Source organism: Gobio gobio (assembly GCF_949357685.1).
Source record: "Gobio gobio genome assembly, chromosome: 19".
In the NCBI taxonomy this organism is placed as follows: Eukaryota; Metazoa; Chordata; class Actinopteri; order Cypriniformes; family Gobionidae; genus Gobio; species Gobio gobio.
The window spans coordinates 16,655,396-16,678,803 of NC_137112.1; the positions used below are offsets into that span (position 1 = coordinate 16,655,396).

The 23,408-nt window shown below is 39.9% G+C and overlaps 1 protein-coding gene across 2 annotated transcripts in view; it reads right to left on the minus strand.

Annotated features, from left to right (window-relative positions):
• Window positions 1–1,900: 1,900 nt before the first annotated feature.
• The window catches only part of LOC307142814 (dysbindin), a 43,170-nt gene continuing 21,662 nt past the window's right edge, over window positions 1,901–23,408 (minus strand). Inside the window, exons 2-4 of one of the 2 annotated variants that reach the window (XM_079843934.1) lie at window positions 8,797–8,946; window positions 8,173–8,316; window positions 1,901–3,361 (exon numbers count right to left, since the gene is read on the minus strand). In XM_079843934.1, coding sequence (XP_079700060.1) covers window positions 3,093–3,361; window positions 8,173–8,316; window positions 8,797–8,946 — 563 coding nt within the window. In that variant the 3' untranslated portion in view covers window positions 1,901–3,092. The remainder of the gene's footprint in view (window positions 3,362–8,172; window positions 8,317–8,796; window positions 8,947–23,408) is intronic. The other variant, XM_079843935.1, reaches the window with a different exon arrangement.

Here is a 23,408-nt window from a genome sequence, read left to right on the forward strand (position 1 = left end):
GTTACAATGTACCCCTATTAGAACTGCGCTATTATATCCTATACTTTTATGAATTCTATTGAAAAACTATGATAAAAAGGTGAATAGAGACTGAGTAAATGTTCAGAAGCTATTACTTATTATTATGTTTTTAACTATGCTGTATAACATGTTGTATGTGCTGTATGCTGTATGTGTTTTGAGGTGTGTTTGTTGTCAAACTCAAAAATTTGTTTATTTTTAATGATTCAAAAATGTAATTATTTTATTTGAAAAAGTTAATAATTGCATATTATTGACAAAATATTTTAGCTTGTCTTTGATTTTTTTGTTTTTTTCCATTTTAAGCTGTCATTTGGTCATGTTACAATGTGCCACTCACGTGTTACAATATACCCCACATATGGGGCATGTTGTCACATTTCACTTCTTTCGGGGTAAATCAAGAAAAAAGTATAGACTGTATTAATGACCACACGATTGAACCACATAATTGTACTAGACGTGTGAAATTAATGTGGGAAAAAAAAAAATAATCTGAACCCCAAGTGGATTTACTCAAACTGAGAAAGTCAAAAAGCGCTCTCCCCTATTTCCAAAAGTATTGGGGCAGCCTTCCAAATCATTGAATTCAGGTGTTCCAATCACTTTCATGGCCCAAGGTGTATAAAATCAAGCACCTAGGCATGCAGACGCTTCTACAAACATTTGTGAAAGAATGGGTCACTCTCAGGAGCTCAGTGAATTCAAGTGTGGTACCGTGATAGGTTGCCACCTGTGCAATAAGTCCATTCGTGAAATTTCCTCACTACTAAATATTCCACAGTCAACTGTTAGTGGTATTATAACAAAGTGGGAGCAATTGGCAACAACAGCAACTCAGCCACAAGTGGTAGGCCACGTAAGATTACAGAGTGGGGTCAGCGCATGCTGAGGCGCACAGTGCGCAGAAGTCGAGTCAATAACTATACAGACCTAGAAAATTCATGTGGCCTTCAGATTAACTCAAGAACAGTGCGTAGAGAGCTTCATGAAATGGGTTTGGTGCAGAGGGGATTATGGTGTGGGGTTGTTTTTCAGGGGTTGGGCTTGGCCTTTTAGTTCCAGTGAAAGGAACTCGTAATGCTTCAGCATACCAAAACATTTTGTACAATTTCATGCTCCAACTTTATGGAAACAGTTTGGGGACGACCCCTTCCTATTCCAACATGACCAGTGCACAAAGCAAGGTCCATAAAGACATGGATGAGTGAGTTTGGTGTGTAGGAACTTGACTGGCCTGCACAGAGTCCTGGCCTCAACCCGATAGAAAACCTTTGGGATTAATTCGATCGGAGACTGCGAGCCAGGCCTTCTCGTCCAACATCAGTGCCTGACCTCACAAATGCATTTGTAGAAGAATGGTCAAAAATTCCCATAAACACACTCATAAACCTTGTGGAAAGCCTTCCCAGAAGAGTTGAAGCTGTTATAGCTGCAAAGGGTGGGCCAACTCCATATTAAACCCTACGGAATAAGAATGGGATGTCATTAAATTTCATGTGCATATAAAGGCAGGCGTCCCAAAACTTTTGGTATAGTGTATCATTCACACAAACTGCAATATATACAGTTTCATAACTGATAATCAATAACAATTGTGGGACAAATGACTAGCGCTATCTAAACATTTGACCCTTTACATTTGTAACTGTATTATTTAGCATTTTGATGAATTTACTAATTTACTAAAAGGTAGAACATAACAATAAAAAATGAGAAGGTGCATCCATACTCTTGGCTGCATTAAAGAGATCATAGTAGGGTTGACCTCAGACCTGCATATTTTTCAATCAGTTCACTCATGTTCACTCATATTTGGAAATAAAGAAAATTAAATACAAAATAATTAAATACCAGTAATAAATAATGAAATACCAATACTCTTTATCTGGCATTTGGCTTTATTTTGATAGCAAAGCATAAGGTGTTGCGGACATCAGAGAGGAAGTCATATCCTCAGCACATGATGAAAAAAAAAAAATACAATTCTGACATTCTTGACATACACACCCAACAGTTTTAGACCTCACAAAAAATGTTGGGGTCATATTTCACCCCAAATCAAAATAAATAAAAAATAATATTTTGCTGAACGTAAATGCATTCTATCAGTGAATGTTACACAATGAGCTAACAATTGCAAACAATCACAAGTCATGTCATGACTGTGAGCTCAGAGTATCTAGGTTTAATTTTGGGCTGTTATGGGTCCATTTCCCATCCTCTCGCCCCTACCTTATTGTTTACTGTCTTGGATAAAAAAAGCAAACCATTAAAATAAAATTAATGTATTAATTAATTGATATTTTTTGCATTGTGACATTATTTTCATAACAATTAAGCACATTTCCTCTTAAATTCTCATTAACAATTTATTGTACTGTATTAATACTGTATATCCACACCATGCTAGTATTTGTTGTATTGCCTTTTATGTTGATTTAAAAAAAAAACATATTTATTTTGATAACAGAAAATACAGTAATAATTTAATAAGAATCACCATTAAGATAAAAAAATACAAAAAAGAGAAAAGAAGGGGAAAAAGTAGAGCATGACCTTGGTTCTAACAACGTCTACCAAACGCATACATTTAAAATAATGCCAAGATGCAAAAAAAAATATTTATGGATATATCTAACAAAAATGAAAATTATTAAATTATTCATTATTCATTATGAAACCAAAAATGTAATTGTGAATGTACCTTTTAATGATGTAAACAAGAGGCTTAATTTTCTTTATGTTTTGTTTTCTTTTGATATTTGAGGTGAAATGTTTGTGTGACTCACCTTAAAAAATTCAGTCTCTCTTAGTCTCTCATTGTTGGCTGTTGGCACCCCTGTTTGCATTTATTCTCTCTACAAATCAGCATCAATCTTTGTAAAAAGAATTGCAAAATATTGGTGGTGTGTATGTTCTTTCAACTTTGAATGCGTTGAATTTTGCAAGTGTTCATGAAGGTCTTTGGTAGATTGATTTATGGCCAAAACCATTCAACCCAACCCTGAAACAGTCTCAACCTAGACATGTAACACTTTCCAAACTGCAGTAATAAATGGGAAGGCGGGTTATAATGATAGGGCAGAGGGCAGGGGCTCTTTTGAGGGATTGTTGCCTTTGGGCACTCCTGTTTGCAACAGGCTATCCTCATGCACGTCTTCATCATCTGATTGGACAACAGGAGTGTTTGATCCGTCCTCATTGGAGGCCTGACTGTCACAGGTGGAGTTGGAAGACGTGGACAACATACGTGTTTTGATCTCACAAGGGTCAGAAATTCTCAAGGACGCGTCATTTCTCCGCAATCCATCCTCTTCTATGTCAGTGTGACCAAGAGCTGGAGAAGAAATGTATTATTTGTTCACTATGGAATTTTATCTATAAGATTTTTGTCAGTGGTCATGCTCAGATCTGAGCCACATGGCTTCAACATACAATGAGTGACTGTCTTAAGACAATTTCTAGTAAATTGTTTAACAATAAAAGGCTTTTACTAGAAAGCAGTCCCTTTTCTCTTTGCTGTAAGCCATTTTTATTTAACAGCACGTAGAAAATGTTCTTACTACCTGACAGACATCACTGAAATATGTCTCTTGAGAAATCACACCTGTCTCTTTGAAAGCCTTAAGCCCTGTTCACACTAACGATGTTTAAATTGCTGGCGTGTTTTTCCCTCCCAAACCAGTTAAGTGTAAACAAGCCATCTGTATCTCACTGGTAGTCCTTGGCTGACACATGACCTCAAGTATACATTTGAAATCTCCCATTCTCAAACATTTCTAAAGGGAACCAGGCAGCAGACAGAAAAAAAATATTTCACACTTTAAAAACATGGTAACACTTTACAATAAGTATTAAGTGTATTATTTAACATTAGTTAATCTACATCAACTAACCATGAACAACACCTCTGTTCAGCATTAGTTAATCTTTGTTAATGTTAGTTAATAAAAGCTGTTCATGATTTGTTCATGATAGTTCCCAGTGCATTAACTAATGTTAGCAAGATTTGAATAATGCACTAGTACATGTTGAAATTAACATTAACAAAGATAAATAAATGCTTTATAAGCGCAGTTCATTATTAGTTCATGTCAACTAATGCAGTTAACTAATGTTAACTTGAACCTTATTGTAAAGTGTTTCCAAAAACGTCTACTATAATGAAATATTTGTTATGCTGTTTGCCAAAATTTCCTCAGAATACAATGGCCATCAATGGATTTTTATTTATTTATTTAGTTTTAATAATTTATAAATCTGTAGCCCCAGAGGGGGATTAACAGGGTCATACTACTAAGACAAATCTTGACCCCTTGGTCTCTGCAGTATTTGACCCCACCCCTCAAATCAGTTAAGCACAAAGCCTGATTGCGTTGATCAATTAACTTGTCTGTGGGACAGGGTTCACGCTTAACTGGTTTGACAAAAAAAATCACGTTTGTAGTAGGTGTTTCAACTCGACTGCCGTATGCAGCTGGATGAGGCAAAGCATTGTTGATACTTCTGTACTTTTCTGCATTGCATCACTGTTATTTGCATATAGTTGATCTCTTGTCATCATTGGTCTCTTTCACTCATTTTGCTAGAAATCGTCGGGTCATTCCCATGTCACCCAGATTTATATGGCACATAAGGAACACATGAAAAAATTCTTTATTCAATTTTATAAAGAATTGCTAATGGTTTTAGTGATAATGTGTTAATTTGTCCCCAGCTTGTCAGACAATATGTTAGATGTATTCATGGCATCCATAAATAATTTCGCAGCATTAAAAGTAAGTGCATTTCTAATATATCTAAAATTAGCTAAGATAAACTTGACCCTATTGCACACTTTCTTAATATGTGCTTTAAAAGAAAGATTAGAGTCGATAATTACGCCCAAATACTTAAATTGTGGCACGATACTAATGTTTTGACCCGAAATTGTTATATTTGACACAAGGTTACATTGCCTCTTTGTGAAAAACATTCCCACAGTTTTATCTACATTTAATTGGAGACACGAACGATTTAGCCAATTGGTGATCTGATCCATAGCTATGGTCAGTTTGGCAGCAGCCAGATGTTTTGTTTTAGCAGGCACATAAATGACAGTGTCGTCCGCATACATTAGTGTATTAATATCAGGGCAAACTGATGGCAGATCATTAATATATAGAATAAACAAAAGCGGGCCAAGTATAGATCCTTGTGGTACGCCTGTGAATAAATTAAGAGCTGATGAACGATGGTTATTCACAGAAACATATTGAGTTCCACCAGTTAAATATGACTTGATCCATTTAATTGCAGAAGGAGAGAAATTAAAAGTAGAGAGTTTAGCAAGAAGGTTGACTGTGTCAAAAGCTTTACGAAGGTCTAAGAACACAGCGCCAACAACACCTCCCTTGTCAACCATTGCTCGTACAGTCTCTAAAAAGAAACAGTTAGCTGTTTCTGCAGAGTGATGGGCCCTGAAACCAAACTGCATCGGGTGAAGAGTAAATGGACTATTATTAAGGAAAGAGACAAGCTGCTCTGATACAAATTTTTCAACAACCTTGGAGACCACTGGTAGAATACTAATTGGACGGTAGTTAGATATGTTCAGAGGGTCATTTGACTTAAATATGGGAGTTACAATTGCAGTCTTCCAAATAGTTGGAAATATCCCCTCTAATACTAACTGGTTAACAATTTGTGTGTTAGGGTAGGCTAGATGTTCATTCAGGGATTTAAGCATTTTAGAATCCATTCCATAAATATCTTTTGCTGTTGAGTTTTTAAGAGAATTAATAATTGCCTGAGTTTTAATTTCAAAAATCGGTTGAATACAAAAAGAAGGCTTAGTTTCATCTATTTTAACAATATATCCAGATGTTAGAGGAAAATTCTGCGTGATTTCATCCACAGAATTGATAAAATATTCATTAAAAGCAACAGCTATTTGTGCTGGATCTTGTATTAATTTACCTTTCAGGTTCAACTTTAACTGGTTTCTAAGCCTGTGGCTAATTCCCATAAAATTCTTAATCTGTTCCCATATCAACTTTGTGTTACCCTTTCCTCTTTTTTTTAGCATCATTAGTCTACTCTATTCTAATAAGCCGATTTGCTGCCTTAGAATTTCTGATTATTATCAATGTTGAAAACAGTTGTGCTGCTTAAAATGGTTGTGGAAACTGTCACGGGTGTTGCAGGCAGGAAGACAAAGACAGGCAGATACAATATCAAAGGAGAATTTAATGATGAAGGTGCAGGTGAGCGATAAAGCAGGTCACAACACACTTACTACAACAGACAATACGCGACAGAGATCAGACACAGACTGGGAGAAAAGGGAGAACTAAATAGGGAAAACCAACCAGATAATTGACAAGACACAGCTGACAGAAGGAACTAATGATGATGTTACTATGGATACAGATGGGTGGCGGGAAACAGAACAAAGAATCATGTGACAAATGAGAACAGGAAGTCCATGGAACAAAACAGAACATAACTGTGACAGAAACCATGATGCATTTTTTTTGGATTATTTGATTAATAGAAAGTTCAATCCAGCATTTATTACATTTATTTATTAAATTTATTAAAGCATTTACTGAATATAAATCTTTTATAACATTAGAAATGTCTTTACTGTCACCTTTGAACAATTTAATCTGATTAATTTAGTATTCATTTCTCTCTTTTTTTATCTTACCACAAATGTTTGAATGGTATCATGGCTTCCACGAAAATATTAGGCAGTACAACTGTTGATAATAATAAACAACAACACTGATAATAATAAAAAAATTTTCTTGAGCAGCAAATCAGCATATTGAAATGATTTCTGAAGGATCATGTGACACTAAAGACTGGAGTAATAACTGCTGAAAATGTAGCTTTAGGAATAAATTACATTTTACAATATATTCACATAGAAATTATAATATAATAAATATTATAATTATAATAAAATAATACAATTTTAAATTATAATACTATTTCACAACATTTATGGTTTTACTACATTTTGATTAAATAAATGCAGCCTTGATAAGAGAAAGAAACTTCTTTCTAAAACATTAAACAATTGTAATTCCAAACTTTTGATAGGCACTGTATATGTCCTGCCTTATTTATTTTACATTGTATAAAATCCATTAGGACATAATGATACATATAAAAAATATTTATTAGTTATTTTTCAGTAGTGTATTTGATTTCTTACCAAATTAAAAGCAAAAGATGAGATAAAAAATAAAATCACTTAGACAAAGGTCAGATAAAAACTGGTTTTACACCTGACATTTTTGTCCCCCTCACTTTCTCAACTGATGGCTACGCCCCTGTCAAATGTGTGTTAACAGACTATTGAACTGGGGAATAGGACCTATAGGAATATATTATATTCATTATGTGCCATATACATCTGCGGAACATAGGACCCTGTATGTATCCGAAATCCTCAACTTGCAATGAAAATGAGGTCGCTTTGTTTGATGGCATGCTAGTCGGAATATATCCAAAATTGCTATACTTGTTGTGTCACTCCCTGGGTACAAATTTAACACATTCCCATGGCAATTCGTATTTTACATTTTGAGGAATTGGTGGCTAATTCATATGAATTTGTACGTTTTCATTCAATCTGATTATGGTAATGTATGACTCACAGCATACAAATTAATTTGAAATCACCCACCACTTCCAAAAATTGTCACGTTTTTATATGAGAACAGGAAAATTCACGTTAGTCCACAATGCCACTCCATATACTATTATATTTGGAAAAAATATAATCTTTTTGGCAGTAATTATCACTTCGAGGACTATTTAGCTTAGGATATAAAAATGACTACTTTGTATACTACAGGGAACTTTGCTCTTGGTTGCACCTAGTTAGGAAACAACACACATTTTAACACTTAAATTTGCAGCAACAAAGCAACCAGAAGTTGTCCATTTCAGGTGTCATGAGCAACAGAGACTGATGGCAATGCAGTAAAGTAGAATTTTGCACTTCTTTATGCAAAAATGAAATGGAAATGCACACAGTGGAACCCATGTCACTGTGGATATTGCAGTCCAGCAGGAACACCGCCTAGCAATACAGAAACTTTTCAGCCTACAATCAGTGTGAATGGCCATTTAAACTGGTCTGGAGTTGTATACCTGGAAGAGGAGATGTCAGTGCTCCTTCCTCTCCGCTAGCACTGAAGAAGACATCCAAGGTCTCCTGATCAGAGATGTCCATCAGGTCCATCTGTTCTAATATATCGACGTTCACCTCCATTGATGAGATGCTTCCCAAGGGAGCTGCAATAGGAGAGTCAGACATATGCAAGAAGAAAAGAAAATTATTAGATTTAAATATGGCGTATTTGGGTACTTATAATCTTCTTCAAAGTATGTTTATCACTATATTATCAAGTATCTTAAATTAAAGATCATGGTCTCTCAACCTTTAAGTGGATTTTGCTATAATGTGTGATATTGACCTATTAATATTGTGTGTATCTGGTATTCCCTACAACATTATGGGGAGCAAATGTCCCCACAAGGGTAGTAATACCAGTATTTTTTTTTTTACCTTGTGGGGACTTTTTTTGTACAAAATGAAATGTTTTTCCTATTAAAAGTTTGACAAAAAATGTTAAGTACAATTTTCCTAAATTTACCTGAACACTTTGTATAGCTTAAATATATAGTTTTCAAGGACCTTTTTTAAAGACGAAAATTAGATTAGAGTTAAAAAAAAAAAAAAAAAGTCACCCATATGTGTGTGTTAAAACTCACGTCTCTTATAATCTATCTGCAGGTGTGCAGAAGAGAGGTAGACATCCACATCATGTTGAAACACCTCCTCAAAGAATCGGTGTCTCTCTCTCAGCCTCATTTGCTGGGTCGACTCTGTGTCCGGTACTCTCTGTGCATGTTCTGTCTCCGCTATCAGCAACAACAGGGAATAACTTCAGTCACATTTTATATCAACACCCATTAACAGGATATTTGCTTAACACCACATTTGCAAACTTTTATACCATAGTTAATTCTGCAATACTTTAAATGGACATGCTGCACTGTAGAACCCTCTTCAAAAACGCATTTTTAATTCGCCAGCAGGGGGCAGAAGTTACTTGAAATCTCTTTAATCTATTTTCAGTTTATGCCTCATTACATGAATATATAAATATTTTTTTCTTTTTCAGAGCAACAGTGAGACATGTATCCAATATCAAACATGATTTGCATGTTCATTACCTCATATCTCTTCTAATAAAATTTTAAACGGTGGTTCAAAGTTTTTGTTGGTTCTCTAAATTAACAAAACTTCTTGAGCCTTGTTCACTTCAGCCAGTACTGTAGTAAATGAAAAAGGCTAGAAAGAGAACATGCTGTGCTAAGACTAAATACACGTTTGTGGAATATGAGAATGTGTTAGAGATGGAATATGAACATCTTGCATCAGTTTGTTCAGTATGACTGATGAGTCAGAGGCCTGATAAACCTTCTTTACTTAAGTCTTATTTGAATGAATGTATATAGGTGGTGTGTATATTAGGCTCTTAAGTAGATATTTAAATATAGGTCAGCATGTAAAAATGTTTGTTTGTTTGTTTGTGTGTCTGTTTTATAGAGAGAAAATTGCTAACGAATTACTTTTAAAAAGGAAAAATGGTCGATAAAGTGTTACGACCCTGCGTTCCACTTGTTCGCCTGCTGGGGGCGCTATGTTAATGAGAGCGCAGGAGAGTGTACACACCTGTTCCCTATTTTCCACCTAATGAAGGAGAGGATAAATCCTTGGCCTTCACCATTCTACTTTGCTTCGTCCAGGGGATTGACACTTTCTGGAGAAGTCATTTTGGCACACCTTTATTTGTTTACAACCCATACCCACCTTTTCTCTTCCCCATTTGGATTATGATTTCCCCCTTTGATTTTGAACCCTAGACTTTGTTATATTAATTTATCTGAATATTGAAGAGTAATAAAAACTTGCAAGTCATTCAGTGTACTTGTATCCTTTATGTACGGTCGAAACGAGCTGGCCGTAACATAAATTGGGTGTCTCGTCCGCGATCCTATGGGGGTAGGAAACGTTGGTAAGTATGGGTTGTATGTGTGTATGTTTTTGTGAATGATTGCCTTTTATAAATGAGAACTCTGCTTAGTTAGAGTGTTTCCAGCTGGATTGTGAATACAATCTTTCCGACGGAGCACTGTTTGTTGTTTTGTTTATTATTTTACTTTCTTGTTTTTGGAGGTTATCCTGGGTGGAGATTTTAACTCTCTGTAGGGGGTACGCTTCCGGACCTTCAGTCTGACTGATTGTCGCGGAGCTCAGCGTTTAAAGCCGCCCCGAGCCCGGTACATCTCTGAAGACCAGGTAGGGTTTAGTTAGTGTTTTTCTGAGTTAGGAGCGGGAGTTCTCATATTGTAAACGGTAAATCCATTCAACAAATAAGTAAAGGTAAATCATTGTGTTCGTGTGTATAGTGCAGTTTAATCTCGCGTTTACACTGTGTTTTGACTTGTGGGAAGTCTTCGGAAGTTTTTGTGAATGAACATGGGTTGCGTAATACGGTGACGTAGTTCATTTTTGAAGCAGTGGCTTATGGGAGTTGTATTTCGGGTAAACAGCGTCTCACGTGTGGTAGTTTCGTTTGTGTTATTGTGCGTATACATATACGAACAAAATGTCTTCGGTGGTCGAAGATTTCTTTGCGTGTCCGTCAGAAGCTTTGCTTGAGAGTTGTACAAAGGAGCAGTTAGTGCAAATCGCCGAACGCTTCAGTGTTGATCTTACTTCTCAAGAAAAGAGGCTGAAGGAAACTATCGTGACTATTTTGAAGCGATCACTTGTTGATAGGGGAGTTATAGAGGTAAGCACTGAGTTAATTACTCCTAGTGAATCGTTTGTGTCTACTCCTGCTGAGGTTTATAGTGAAAGTGAGACAAAATTTCCAGAATTATCTTTGCAAGAGAAGCAATTGTGTTTAGAGGCCGCGAAAGTTCGTGCTGAACGTGACGATCACGCTATGAAAGAGCGAGCGGTAGAAAGAGAATTTGAAGGGAGAAAATTAGATCATCAGTTAGCCATGCGAAAAATGGAGCTTGAGATTGAGAGGGAACGTGATGAGAGAGCATTTCAGATAGAGAAGGATCGAGAGGAGAGAGCATTTCAGATAGAGAAGGATCGAGAGGAGAGAGCGTTTCAGATTAAAAAGTTGGAGTTGGAACTAGAAGCAAAGACAGCGCAAGCGAATGTGCCTACTGTTCCACACCCGCGTGCGAATGCAGGTGAACCTGTGTTTGATGTTCACAGAAATATGAGATTAGTTCCGCCATTTTCTGAAAAGGAAGTGGATAAATATTTCTATCACTTTGAACGTGTTGCTTTATCCATGAAATGGCCGAGAAGCTTTTGGACTTTATTGTTACAGTGTGTGTTCACAGGTAAAGCTCAGGAAGTTTATTCTGCACTCTCACTGGAACAGAGTGGTGAGTATGATGTGGTGAAATCTGCTGTGTTACATGCATATGAACTCGTGCCTGAGGCATATCGACAAAAATTTAGGAGTTTGAGTAAAACAGATGAATGTACTCATGTTGAATTTGCAAGAGGAAAAGAGAACTTATTTGATCGTTGGTGCACTTCAATGAAAGTTACAACTAAAGAGCAGTTAAGAGAATTAGTACTCTTAGAGGAGTTTAAACATTGTGTTCCTCATGCTGTAGCTACGCATCTCACTGAACACAAGGTGAATACACTTTCTGAAGCTGCTATCATGGCTGATGAATTTGTGTTAACCCATCGTGGGTCATTCAGTTCAGTCGGTCTTAAAACCAACGATATGAGTAGGTCTAAGTTTTGCTTTCAGCCTAAGATGAAGTCTCCTGTGATGAGTAGGAATATTAAGGCGACAGTTGCTGAACATGTTAGTAAGCCTGCACTCTCACGAGACCTGGTTTGCTTTTATTGTAAAAAGCCTGGTCATAAAATATCTGACTGTCTAATTCTCAAGAAGAAAGAGAGATTGTCGAAACCTGTTGCTTTAGTTTCTACTTCACCATTTATTGTTGACACTCGTGATGAGAAAGATTGTCATTTATCTAGTGCTGGTGATAAATCTATTGATCAGTGTATAGCTTCCTCCGTTGATTATACACCTTTTATCACTGAGGGAAATGTGTCATTGCCTGGTTCAAACGAAACGGTGCCAGTGCGTCTTCTTCGAGATACGGGAGCCGCACAGTCGTTTCTCCTAGAAGGAATTTTGCCTTTAACTTCTGAAACCGCTACTGGAACTCATGTACTAGTGCGAGGTTTTGAGATGGGGTTTGTTGAAGTGCCTTTGCATCAAATCCATCTTTCCTCTGCCATTGTCTCTGGTGATGTAGTAGTTGGTGTTCGTTCTGCACTTCCAGTCCCTGGGATTACATTTATTCTAGGAAATGATTTAGCTGGTGGGAATGTTTGGGGACGGAGTGGTGTGGCAGCTCCGCCCATAATAGCATCTACACCCAGGAAATTTGATGTTGGCTCTTGTAGAGAATTTCCTGATTTGTTTCCAGCTTGTGCAGTTACTCGATCCATGGCTAAACCCCTGTCTGAACATCAAGTTGAAGTTCCACTGCATGACACTTTCTTTTACAATGTTAATACAGGTAAGCCAGGATCTGATGAGTATATATGTCCTAAGCAAAGAGACCTGAAATCCTGCTCTTCGTTGTCTTTTGATCAGAAAGATTCAACAGTGCTGCAAAATGAATCTGCTGATACGTCTGAGGTTCTGTCCACTCCTGAGAAAACCAATGTTGATCTCCCTGATGTTGATGACTGTTCTCTAACTTCTTTGTTACAGATCTCTCGAGAGGATTTAATTAGAGCTCAACAGAGCGATGACACTCTTGGACCTTTATTTTCTGCAGCTGGGTCTAAGAAGTGTTCTGGTCCTCTGTCCTCTTCGTACTTTCTTGATGATGGTCTGCTTTGTCGGACAGTGGTCCTGCATAAAGATGTTTCTCTGGAACCTAAAACTCAGATTGTGCTTCCTTTTACAGTGAGAGACTCTGTGTTGCATTTGGCTCATCAAGGACTTGCTGGTCATACCGGAGTTCGTAAAACGTATGATCGAGTTTTGCGACAGTTCTATTGGCCTAAGGTAAAACGAGATGTGGCAAAACATATTCGATCTTGTCATACATGCCAGATCACCGGTAAGCCAAATCAAAAAGTACCTGTTGCTCCATTGCAGCCTATTTCTGTCGTCTCCACACCTTTCGAGCATTTGATAGTTGACTGTGTTGGTCCTTTGCCCCGTTCTAAGACTGGTCACCAATACCTTTTAACCGTCATGTGCCAGACTACTCGTTATCCTTCTGCTTATCCGCTAAGGTCCATCACTACTAAATCTGTCTTGAAGGCCCTCACTAATTTCATGTCGACCTTTGGAATTCCCAAAGTTATTCAGTCCGATCAGGGTTCGAACTTCATGTCAAAACAGTTCTCAAAAGCCCTGCGTCAACTTCGAGTAAACCACAATATTTCCAGTGCCTATCATCCGCAGAGTCAAGGAGTTCTTGAGAGGTTTCACCAAACTCTGAAGTCCCTTTTGAGGTCTTATTGTGTGGAACTCGATGCGGATTGGGAAGAAGGTCTGCCATGGATGTTATTAGCGATACGTGAGGTAATCCAAGAAAGCCTTGGGTTTAGCCCAAATGAATTAGTGTTCGGACATGTAGTGCGAGGACCTACGGCTGTGTTAGCTGATGAGTGGCGAACGTCTAAACCTTCTGAAAATATTTCAGATTATGTGAGTGGATTCCGGCGTAGATTGTATGAGGCACGAGCTCTCGCTAAAAAGAAGTTGAGTAAATCTCAAATAAAAATGCAACAACATTTTGACAGAAAAGCTAAGCTGAGGGAGTTTCAGGTGGGTGATCAAGTATTGGCTTTGCTGCCTCTACCTGCCAACCCATTTCAGGCTAAATTTACAGGCCCCTACAGTGTAGCTAAACGTCTTTCCGATAATAACTATCTGTTGAATACTCCTGACCGGAGGAAAAAAGTACAAGTTTGTCACAGTAACCTGTTGAAATTGTATACCGCTCCTGTTCGTTCCGTTACTGTTAATGTGGTAAACTCTTGTGACTCTTTTTCAGAATCGTCTCCTCTCTTTCACAGCACGAGTGGGGATTCTTTAGAGAATGCTGATGAGGATGAGAGTTTCCTTTCTCGAGAAAAGGTCGACGGGCGACTTAAAAACTCTGAGATTCTTCTTAACCTGTCCTCTCATCTTTCTTATTTGACTGAGAAAGAGAGAAGTGATGTCACTGAGTTGGTGATGTCATTTCCCTCTCTTTTCCTTGACGTTCCCGGTCGCACTTCTGTCATCGAACATGATATCGATGTAGGAACCTCATGTCCATTTAAACAGAACGCCTATCGAGTCAATCCTCTTAAAAGAGATTTGCTGAAACAAGAGGTGAACTATCTGCTTGCTCATAATCTGGCTGAATCTAGTTTCAGTTCATGGAGTTCCCCTTGTGTTTTAGTAAATAAACCTGATGGCTCATATCGATTCTGCACAGATTATCGAAAACTTAACTCTGTGACAAAGCCGGACTGTTTCCCTTTACCTCGAATTGATGACTGCGTCGATCATGTTGGCTCTGCCCGATACGTCAGCAAATTCGACCTCTTAAAGGGGTATTGGCAGGTGCCTTTGACCAGTCTCAGGAAAAGATAACGTTATCGCTGACACACTTTCTAGAGCGTAACATTTCTGCGTTGCCTGTTCCTTTTCCTTTGCATCTCTAGGGCCCAGAGGTGTTGAAGATTTGAAAAGACGACGTTTCTCTGGATCCCCAGAACTTTTCTTTGTATTTGTTCTTGGAAGTGTTTTAACTGTCTTTTCTTTGTTGTTTAGATTCGTGGTCGAATCTTTTTTGAGGAGGGAGGTGTTACGACCCTGCGTTCCACTTGTTCGCCTGCTGGGGGCGCTATGTTAATGAGAGCGCAGGAGAGTGTACACACCTGTTCCCTATTTTCCACCTAATGAAGGAGAGGATAAATCCTTGGCCTTCACCATTCTACTTTGCTTCGTCCAGGGGATTGACACCTTCTGGAGAAGTCATTTTGGCACACCTTTATTTGTTTACAACCCATACCCACCTTTTCTCTTCCCCATTTGGATTATGATTTCCCCCTTTGATTTTGAACCCTAGACTTTGTTATATTAATTTATCTGAATATTGAAGAGTAATAAAAACTTGCAAGTCATTCAGTGTACTTGTATCCTTTATGTACGGTCGAAACGAGCTGGCCGTAACAAAAGTCAAATATCATGGTATTTATATTTATATACTGCCACAACAAGCAGTTACTTTCTTGAACAAACTGACTTTTGACCTGGAAGCAGAGATGTTAGTCATTGCTCTATATACGGAGACCTCTCAATGTGTGTTAGCACATGCACAGCAATCTCGAAATAGACAATACGAGTCATCTGCCACCCTGACCCTAGAAACTATGCAATTACAAACATAAACAACCAGTTCTGATTAAAGCAATGATTTTTTTCTTCTTTCATCAGATTAAGTTTTATAATCATTTATTAGAGGTTCATTATATATATATTTTTTCATTACATTAGAATCTTTTTACATTACACACAAGCAACAATTGAGCTAATTATGGGTTGCCACTATGACATGTTCAGCCTGACATTTGTGTTTCACTGACTGTCCTTGAAAAGTGACACGGGGAATGCATTAGCTCAACTGAAATAACAGCCCTAAAGCTTGCACCACAGCTCTATAGTGTAGTGTTAGAGAATGTCATTCTTTTACTTTCACAAGTCATTAATACATCCAGCCTCACAGAGACAGTGTCCCGCAACTCAACCATAATTAGAAGGCACAGACTGAGCCTGAAATAATTGGATCTGCCTTTTAAACCTGGTCTAAAATAGGAATAATGTAAAGATTATGTGGTGTGCTAGAAGAGCTGATCGCATTCAGCTGCTTTCAGACGTGCTGTAAAACAAGGCCGTCGTCCAAGGGGGATAACTGTGAACATTGCAGGCACTGTGACAAGGGGGTGCCCACTAAAGTTCTCTAGGATACAGTCTACTCTTTTGCCTGGGGTAATAAGTGTCCTATATACATATGTATCTGGGTATCAAATATGATACAGGTTTATAGGATTAAACTATCAGTGCAGACCAGGCACCAAGTACAGCGTTTATGAACCATATGTGACCCCGGACCACAAAATCAATGCGTCATAAAGGTAAATTTTATGAAATTGTGATACACCATCTGAAAGCTGAATAAAAAAGTTCCCTTTCAAAAGCTACAATCAATGCTGCACGAAGTGCATATGGGAACGTCTTTATTGTGACCAGCTGTGAAATAAGGTGTTTAACACATCAATGAAATTGACCCGGAGGTATTTATAGCCTTGACTGGTGACGTCATCAGCGCACCTGCTGCACAAGGTTATGGCCCTGTCCCAAATGGCACACTTCATGTGCACTTTCGGTCTTGTGGACTTACAATGGCCGCTGCGTGTGCGTGTCCGGTAAGTCCACGAGACCGTAGGGTGTCCCATTTGTCATTTTAGGTCTGAGAAGGGTGCTCGCGAGTGCCCCCTTTGAGGTCGATATGCGCCCTCGATTCGCACTTCTGCTGAGCCCGCACTGGTGCGAGCTACGCAGCGGACTTCTTCCTGGCAGTCAAAGCGGCATTACGTCGTGAAAGTGCGGACTCAGAGGAAGACCGTGAGGGCTTAGGGTGCCGTTTGGGACAGGGCCTATAAATAGATGAGCCCCAGCTGCAAGCCTTCAGGTCTTTTTGTTTTCAGACCACTCTGTGTTGGTGTGCAAAAACAATCTCTCTGAAAAAAATCTCTCTCTACCTTTCAATACTTGACTTGAGACCTTTTGTTAGGATTTAGTTTTCAACTGGAAGGGTGCAGATTTCTCTCTTAATTCGTCTCTGTTACAACATCAGTGAAAAGAGTTCAAGCTAAAAGAAACCAGTTAGAAAATTAGTCAGCAGGTTAAGCGTTGTGTGCCTCCATACTCTGATGGCAGATGTGGACACACACGATTACTGCTTTGTGTGTTTGGGGGAGGAGCACGTGATCGCTGCATTGGAGTCAGACGAGTGCTGGCATTGTGAACTGTTCACAGTCAAAATGCTGCATGCTCGTCTGGGCTTCTTTCAGTCCGCACCCGCAATTCAATCATGGGGCTCGAGAATGGATTTGGAGAGAACGCAACATCAGTCTCTCCCCTTCTTTGAGGACCTCCATGACAAAATATCTAAGTCATGGAGTAAACCATATACCTTGCGTGTTTTTGTGTGTTTTTCGTGGGTAAAGCTCATAGACCTAAAAAAAAATATGGACGACACAACTTAATTATCTTCCGCTGAAGTAATTGAAGCCTCTGGAGGTCAGAATATGGCGCTGACATCTTGCGCAGATTTGGGACAGAGTCTGCGCCGTAGTGATCTTGGGACCAGAATCTGCGTAGTAGAGAGCAGGAAGTAGAGACGTGATATCAAAAGCCTGTGAATGTCGGTGTGAAATAAACAGTTGTAGAGATTAAAGCTAAAGCTCCAATCTCCCCCCAAAAATCCTCCCAAACAAAGAATGTTTGAATATGCGATCGATGGCGAAGCATTCGCTGAACTTCCCAGAGCCACAGATGTCTCTTCGTGCCACCAAGCAAACGGCCCGTGCCATATGTCTGCTTTAGTGAGCACGGAGAGGCATCTGTGGCTCAATCTTTCAGGAATAAAAGATAAAGAAAGAGTGTTTCTGTTCGATTCCTCAGTCTCCCCCATGGGCTTATTTGGTGGCGCAGTTAACTCTGTTGTCGCCAGATTCAGAGAAGCCAAAAGACATGAGGAAGCGTTCACACAGTTCCTTTCTCGTCGCACTCAAGGGGAGGGGTTGTCAGCCACCCAACCTCTCCCGGGTCCTTCAAGAGCTAGGGAGGTTAAGAAGCAGAGTGTGGCGAGTCACGCTCTGATTGGGGATTGGGGACCGCGCTCTGATTGGGGACCTCGTAAAGATTGGGGACAGGCTCGCCACCCTCAGCAGCCTCCCAGGGCGGACCTCAGGTAGGATTATTAATAAAAAGAAGAAGTCCTGGTCTTGCGCCCAGTCTGGTGGTGGTAGCCCCCCACGGGACGGGGCACGTTGAACACCTGCTCACTCCGTCCCGCTACCCTCACGAAACCTCTCCGCCTCTGGCGATTTGGCGTTTCCATCTAAATGTTAAATGTCAGAGTCAGGCTACTATAGCAGATACTTCCTGGTTCCCAAGACAGATGGAGGGTTGCATCCAATCTTAGATCTTCAAGGCTTAAACCTTTCAGTCAAAGCACTCAAGTTCAAGATGTTAACCATAAAGACGGTTGTGTTGCAAATTCAACATTGCGATTGGTTCGTCGCGATCGATCTGAAGGACGCTTATTTTCACATAGAAATACTGCCACAACACAGGAAGTTCCTGAGGTTCGCTTTCGGGGGCAAAGCTTACCAATTTTGGGTTCTTCCATTCGGCCTAGCCTTATCACCCCGCACATACACAAAATGCATGGATGCATCACTGGCTCCATTGCGACTCCAGGGCATTCACATTTTGGATTACATCGCCGATTGCTTAAAAATAGCATAGCCACAAGAGATGGCGCTTCAGCACAGAGACATTGTGCTAGCTGATCTAGTTTCTCTCGGGTTGAGACTCGAAAATGCCAAGAAAAGTGTTCTGCCTCCTGCCCAGAGAACAACTTATCAGGGGGTCATTTGGGATTCGATCACGATTCGGCATACCCTGAGCAAAGTCAGGCTAGGTCAAAATCTCACTGTTCGTCAGTGTCAAAGATTGTTAGGTTTCATGGCGTCAGCATTCACGGAGATTCCTATGTGGCTGTTGCACATGAGACCGTTTCAGTTGTGACTCAGAGCCAGGGGATTTCATCCAAGGGTCAATCCTCAGAGGCTAATAAAAGTGACGCGTCGTGGGTTTCGTGGGTTTCGTACACTAACTATGTGTACGAAATAGTTCAGACCACTATTTCAGATCAATGTGGTTCAGACCACTGTTCCTTGCCTTGGGTCCCACTCTAGGTGTACCTTGTCATCACAAACTGCTAAAAACGGACGCTTCCTTGGCAGGCTGGGGTGCGGTCTTAAGTGGTCGTCCAGCCCAAGTGGAATGGGAGGACCATCAGTTCGATTGGCACATCAACTGCCTCGAGTTGATGGCTGTATTTCTGGCCCTAAAATACTTTCTCCCCCAGTTGAGGGGCTGGCATGTCCTAGTGCGGGTGGACAATACAGCAACAGTCTCATATATAAATCACCAGGGGGTCTGCGCTCACGCAATCTAAACAGGATAGCGAGACAGATTTTTCTCTGGGCCCAGGACAAGCTCCTGTCACTCAGAGCAGTGTACATTCCGGTCCAGTTGAATGTGGGAGCAGATTTACTGTCCAGACAGAAATTACGAATGGGGAGATGGAAACTCCACCCAGAAGAAGTCAATCAGATCTGGACCAGATTTTACAGAGCGTAAGTGGACCTCTTCGCCTCTTATCAGACAACGCAATATCCCCTCTACTTATCTCTCAGTCACCCACCCCACTGGGCCTGGATGCGATGGCTCATACATGGCCTAAGATGTGCCTGTATGCCTTCCCTCCAGTCGTTCTGCTCCCGGTGTTCTAGGCAGTGTTCGCCAACAAGGGTCTTGCTTCTTATTGATAGTGCCGCGTTGGCCAAACAGAATGTGGTTCTCGGAGATAGTGTCTCTCCTCAACGGCTCGCAGTGGGCGATTCCGGCGAGGAGGGACCTTCCATCTAAGGCAGAGGGCACGATATTCCATCCCAGGCCCCACCTGTGGAAACTTCATTTTTGGCCCCTGATGGGCACCAACTGAGGGACACTGGGCTTTCACCTGCAGTTATTGAGACCATCCTAAGTGCTAGGGCTTCCTCCACTCAGAAAGTTTATGTCAATAAATGGGGTGTCTTTGAAAGATGGTGTACGACACATAATGCAGATCCAATTAACTGCCAGGTTGCTTCAGTTCTGGACTTTCTGCAAGAAACATTGTCAACAGGCACTTGCCCCTCCACTCTCAGGGTTTATGTGGCCGCTCTTTTGGCTTGCCACACCCTGGTGGATGGGGTGCCGCTTGGGAGGCATCCTCTGCTCGCTCGCTTCATTCGTGGGGCCAGGCTGTTGAGGCCTCCCGTAAGAACCAAGATCCCTTCATGGGATTTAGCTAGAGTCCTCGAGGGTCTGGTTGAGACTCCCTTTGAACCTCTAGAGTCAGCGTTTGACAAACTTCTGACCCTAAGGATGTTTTTTCTTATGGCTATAACTTCTCTAAAAAGAATTGGGGATATGCAGGCTCTGTCAATATCGCCATCCAGCTTAGACTTTTCCACAGGAATGGTGAAAGTGATTTTGCATCCTCATCCTGACTACCTGCCTAAGGTTCCTTTTTTAACTGTGCATCCTGTTGCTCTTGAAACCTTCTGCCATCCACCGTTCGAAACGCTGTATCAGGACAGACTTCATATAATGTGTCCAGTTCGTGCTCTCTAGACCTACATCCACCGCCCTAACCAGTGGCATAAGTCGGAGCAACTGTTTGCTTGTTTGCCATAACAGAGGTTCTGCTGCAACCAAACAAACTATGTCACATTGGGTCAGGGATGCTATGGCTCTTGCCTATGAGGTGCGCGGTCAAGCTTCGCCAATAGGGTTAAGGGCTCACTCCACTGCGTCAGCAAGGGGTGCCCCCTTACAAAGTGTTTGTGATGCGGTTGGTTGGTCCTCTCCGCACACATTCATAAGATTTTATAGCTTGGATTCTCATGCCACTCCGGGCTCTCATGTCCTTGGGTCGACATTGCAAGCTAATGTCTGAGGCCTCTTGCGTCCTTGTGCACACCTACACAACCGTAAGGGGTCCAGACACCATCAAGCACGGCGGCTTGGGTATTCTGTTTCCCATATGCACTTCGTGCAGCATTGAGTGTAGCTTTTGAAAGGGAACACTTGGGGTTACTTGACTGTAACCCTGTTCCCTGATAAAGCGGAACAACATGCTGCACTGCAGTGCCGTGCTGATGATGTCCCAGGACTGCTCTTCAAACAAAAAAGACCTGAAGGCTTGTAGCTGGGGCTCATCTATATATAGCCTTGTGCAGCAGGTGCGCCGGGTCAATTTCATTGACGTGTTAAAAACACTATTTCACAGCTGGTCACGATAAAGATGTTCTCGTTCTGCTTTATCAGGGAACAGGGTTACAGTCAAGTAACCCCAAATGTTTTCCATTGATGTATGGTTTGTTATGATAGGAAAAAATTTGGCCGAGATCTGGAATCTGAGGGTGAAAAAAAATCACCTTTAAAGTTGTGCAAATTAAGACCTTAGCAATGCATATTCTTACTACTAATAATACATTTTAAAAATATCTTCATGGAACATGATCTTTACTTTTTGGCATAAAAGAAAATCGATAATTTTGACACATACAATGTATTGTTGGCTATTGCCACAAATATACCCATGCGACTTATGACTGGTCACTTCAATAGGGCATTGAAAAATTTGCATTTGTACAATGTATACGAGTTCACACACAATAACAAAACTCCCAGTGTTAAATTAACACTGACAGTTTTTATATAATCCATGTGGATGAAATAAACTCTGGCAGTGTTCATTTAACACTGGGGGTTTTGCTGTGCAGTCACTTTCCAAAAACAACTGCCAACACGTTTACATTATTGACAGTGTGCAGAGACCATCATCCCCCACCAGTGTTTGAACAGATGTCTCATGTGGTTCAAAACCTTTATGCAGTACTTTATATTGTGGAACACCTACAAACCTTTTTTTTTTAATGCCTCAATGTTTTTTGTCCATACAATTAAAGTCAATGGGGGACATTAGGATAAGTAAATGATGACAGTATTTTCATTTTTGAATGAACAACCTCTTTTAGACAATCCCAAAATGAAAGATCACAAATAAAAACTCTTTAATATGTCCATTGTTCTCTTAGGCCCTAAGACTTAGGGTAGCAATATACTTTTGCAAAATGGAGAACTTGGGTGAGACTATGATGACTGCATTTCCTTTTTATTTCCGTTCCTGAATCCATGAGTCATCACATTTGACAGGCAAACCGCCAGAGTAGGCAGTTGTGTAAGGTTTAGATGGGGTCATTCTCTCTCGCCTGGTAGTGGCAGTGAGGACAATGAGAGGCATCCAGGGGCCACAGAGCTGTCACTCTGAATAACTAATCAGATATGCGCTAGCTGACCACTGTGCTCAGAATGGGCAAAGGGGGAGCCGGATGTCCCATTTGTGTTTCCATCTGACAGTCCATGAGCCACTTTGTGGCTCAGCACAAAGTGTGTGTATACAGGTTTGTCTTGGGACTGGGCAATAAATTGAAAATTTAACATATATTTGAGATTGTTTAAATGGTAATATAATATTAAAAAACATTATGAATATCGCAATGATCATAAAGCTCTTTTTAATGTACTTTCATTAAATCAGTTTGTGATTGCGAGGATGAGAGCATTAACAGAGATGTTGTGATCTTTAGTTTAAACTTTAGTGGTAAAAAGTTAGTGAATTTGATTCATTTCCTTAAATCAGTTCAAACTGTCCATTTCAGTTAATCGATTCAAAATGCATAAATGTTAAACTATATATAAAACATCACAAAATGCAACTTTGTGTGAACTAGCAGTTAGAAGACATTCTTAAAATTCTCCAGACATTCTCCAGATTCTTCAAAGTTGAGGTGTGGTGCTTAAATGATTGGGTTGTATCCTGATACAGTTCCTCTTCCTTCCAGAGCTTTTATAGGTTCTAATAGTTATTTGAGCAGTAAAGTTGTCTAAATCATCCTTTTAACAGTGGTGGCTGGGGACTTTTTTTTTTTTTTTTTGGTAATCAACAGCAAGTCACTGATGCAGCCAAAAGAGCTTAAAGTTACGATGAAATCAAAGTACAGACAATGTTTTTTTGTTTGTTTGTTTTTTATAGAGTGGGGACTTGGTTCTTTAAAATGTGGGTGCGAACTTGCAGTCAGCTGTATGAGAAGGGCTGAGGTTTTGGTAGAGAAGTCCAGCATACTTCACCAGTGGGAAGATCAAGTTATGACATTTTGATAAAATATTATGAGATTAAAACACTGTTTAAAAATAAAACATGTGTACTGTATGAATTGTTCACAGCAAGATCAATAACATGTATTTAGAAAACTGTCACTTGAACGCAATTTAAACCCAGAACATTACTTAAATCCTGCAGGGACACACTAGGCTTGTAGCAGGAACTCATCACAG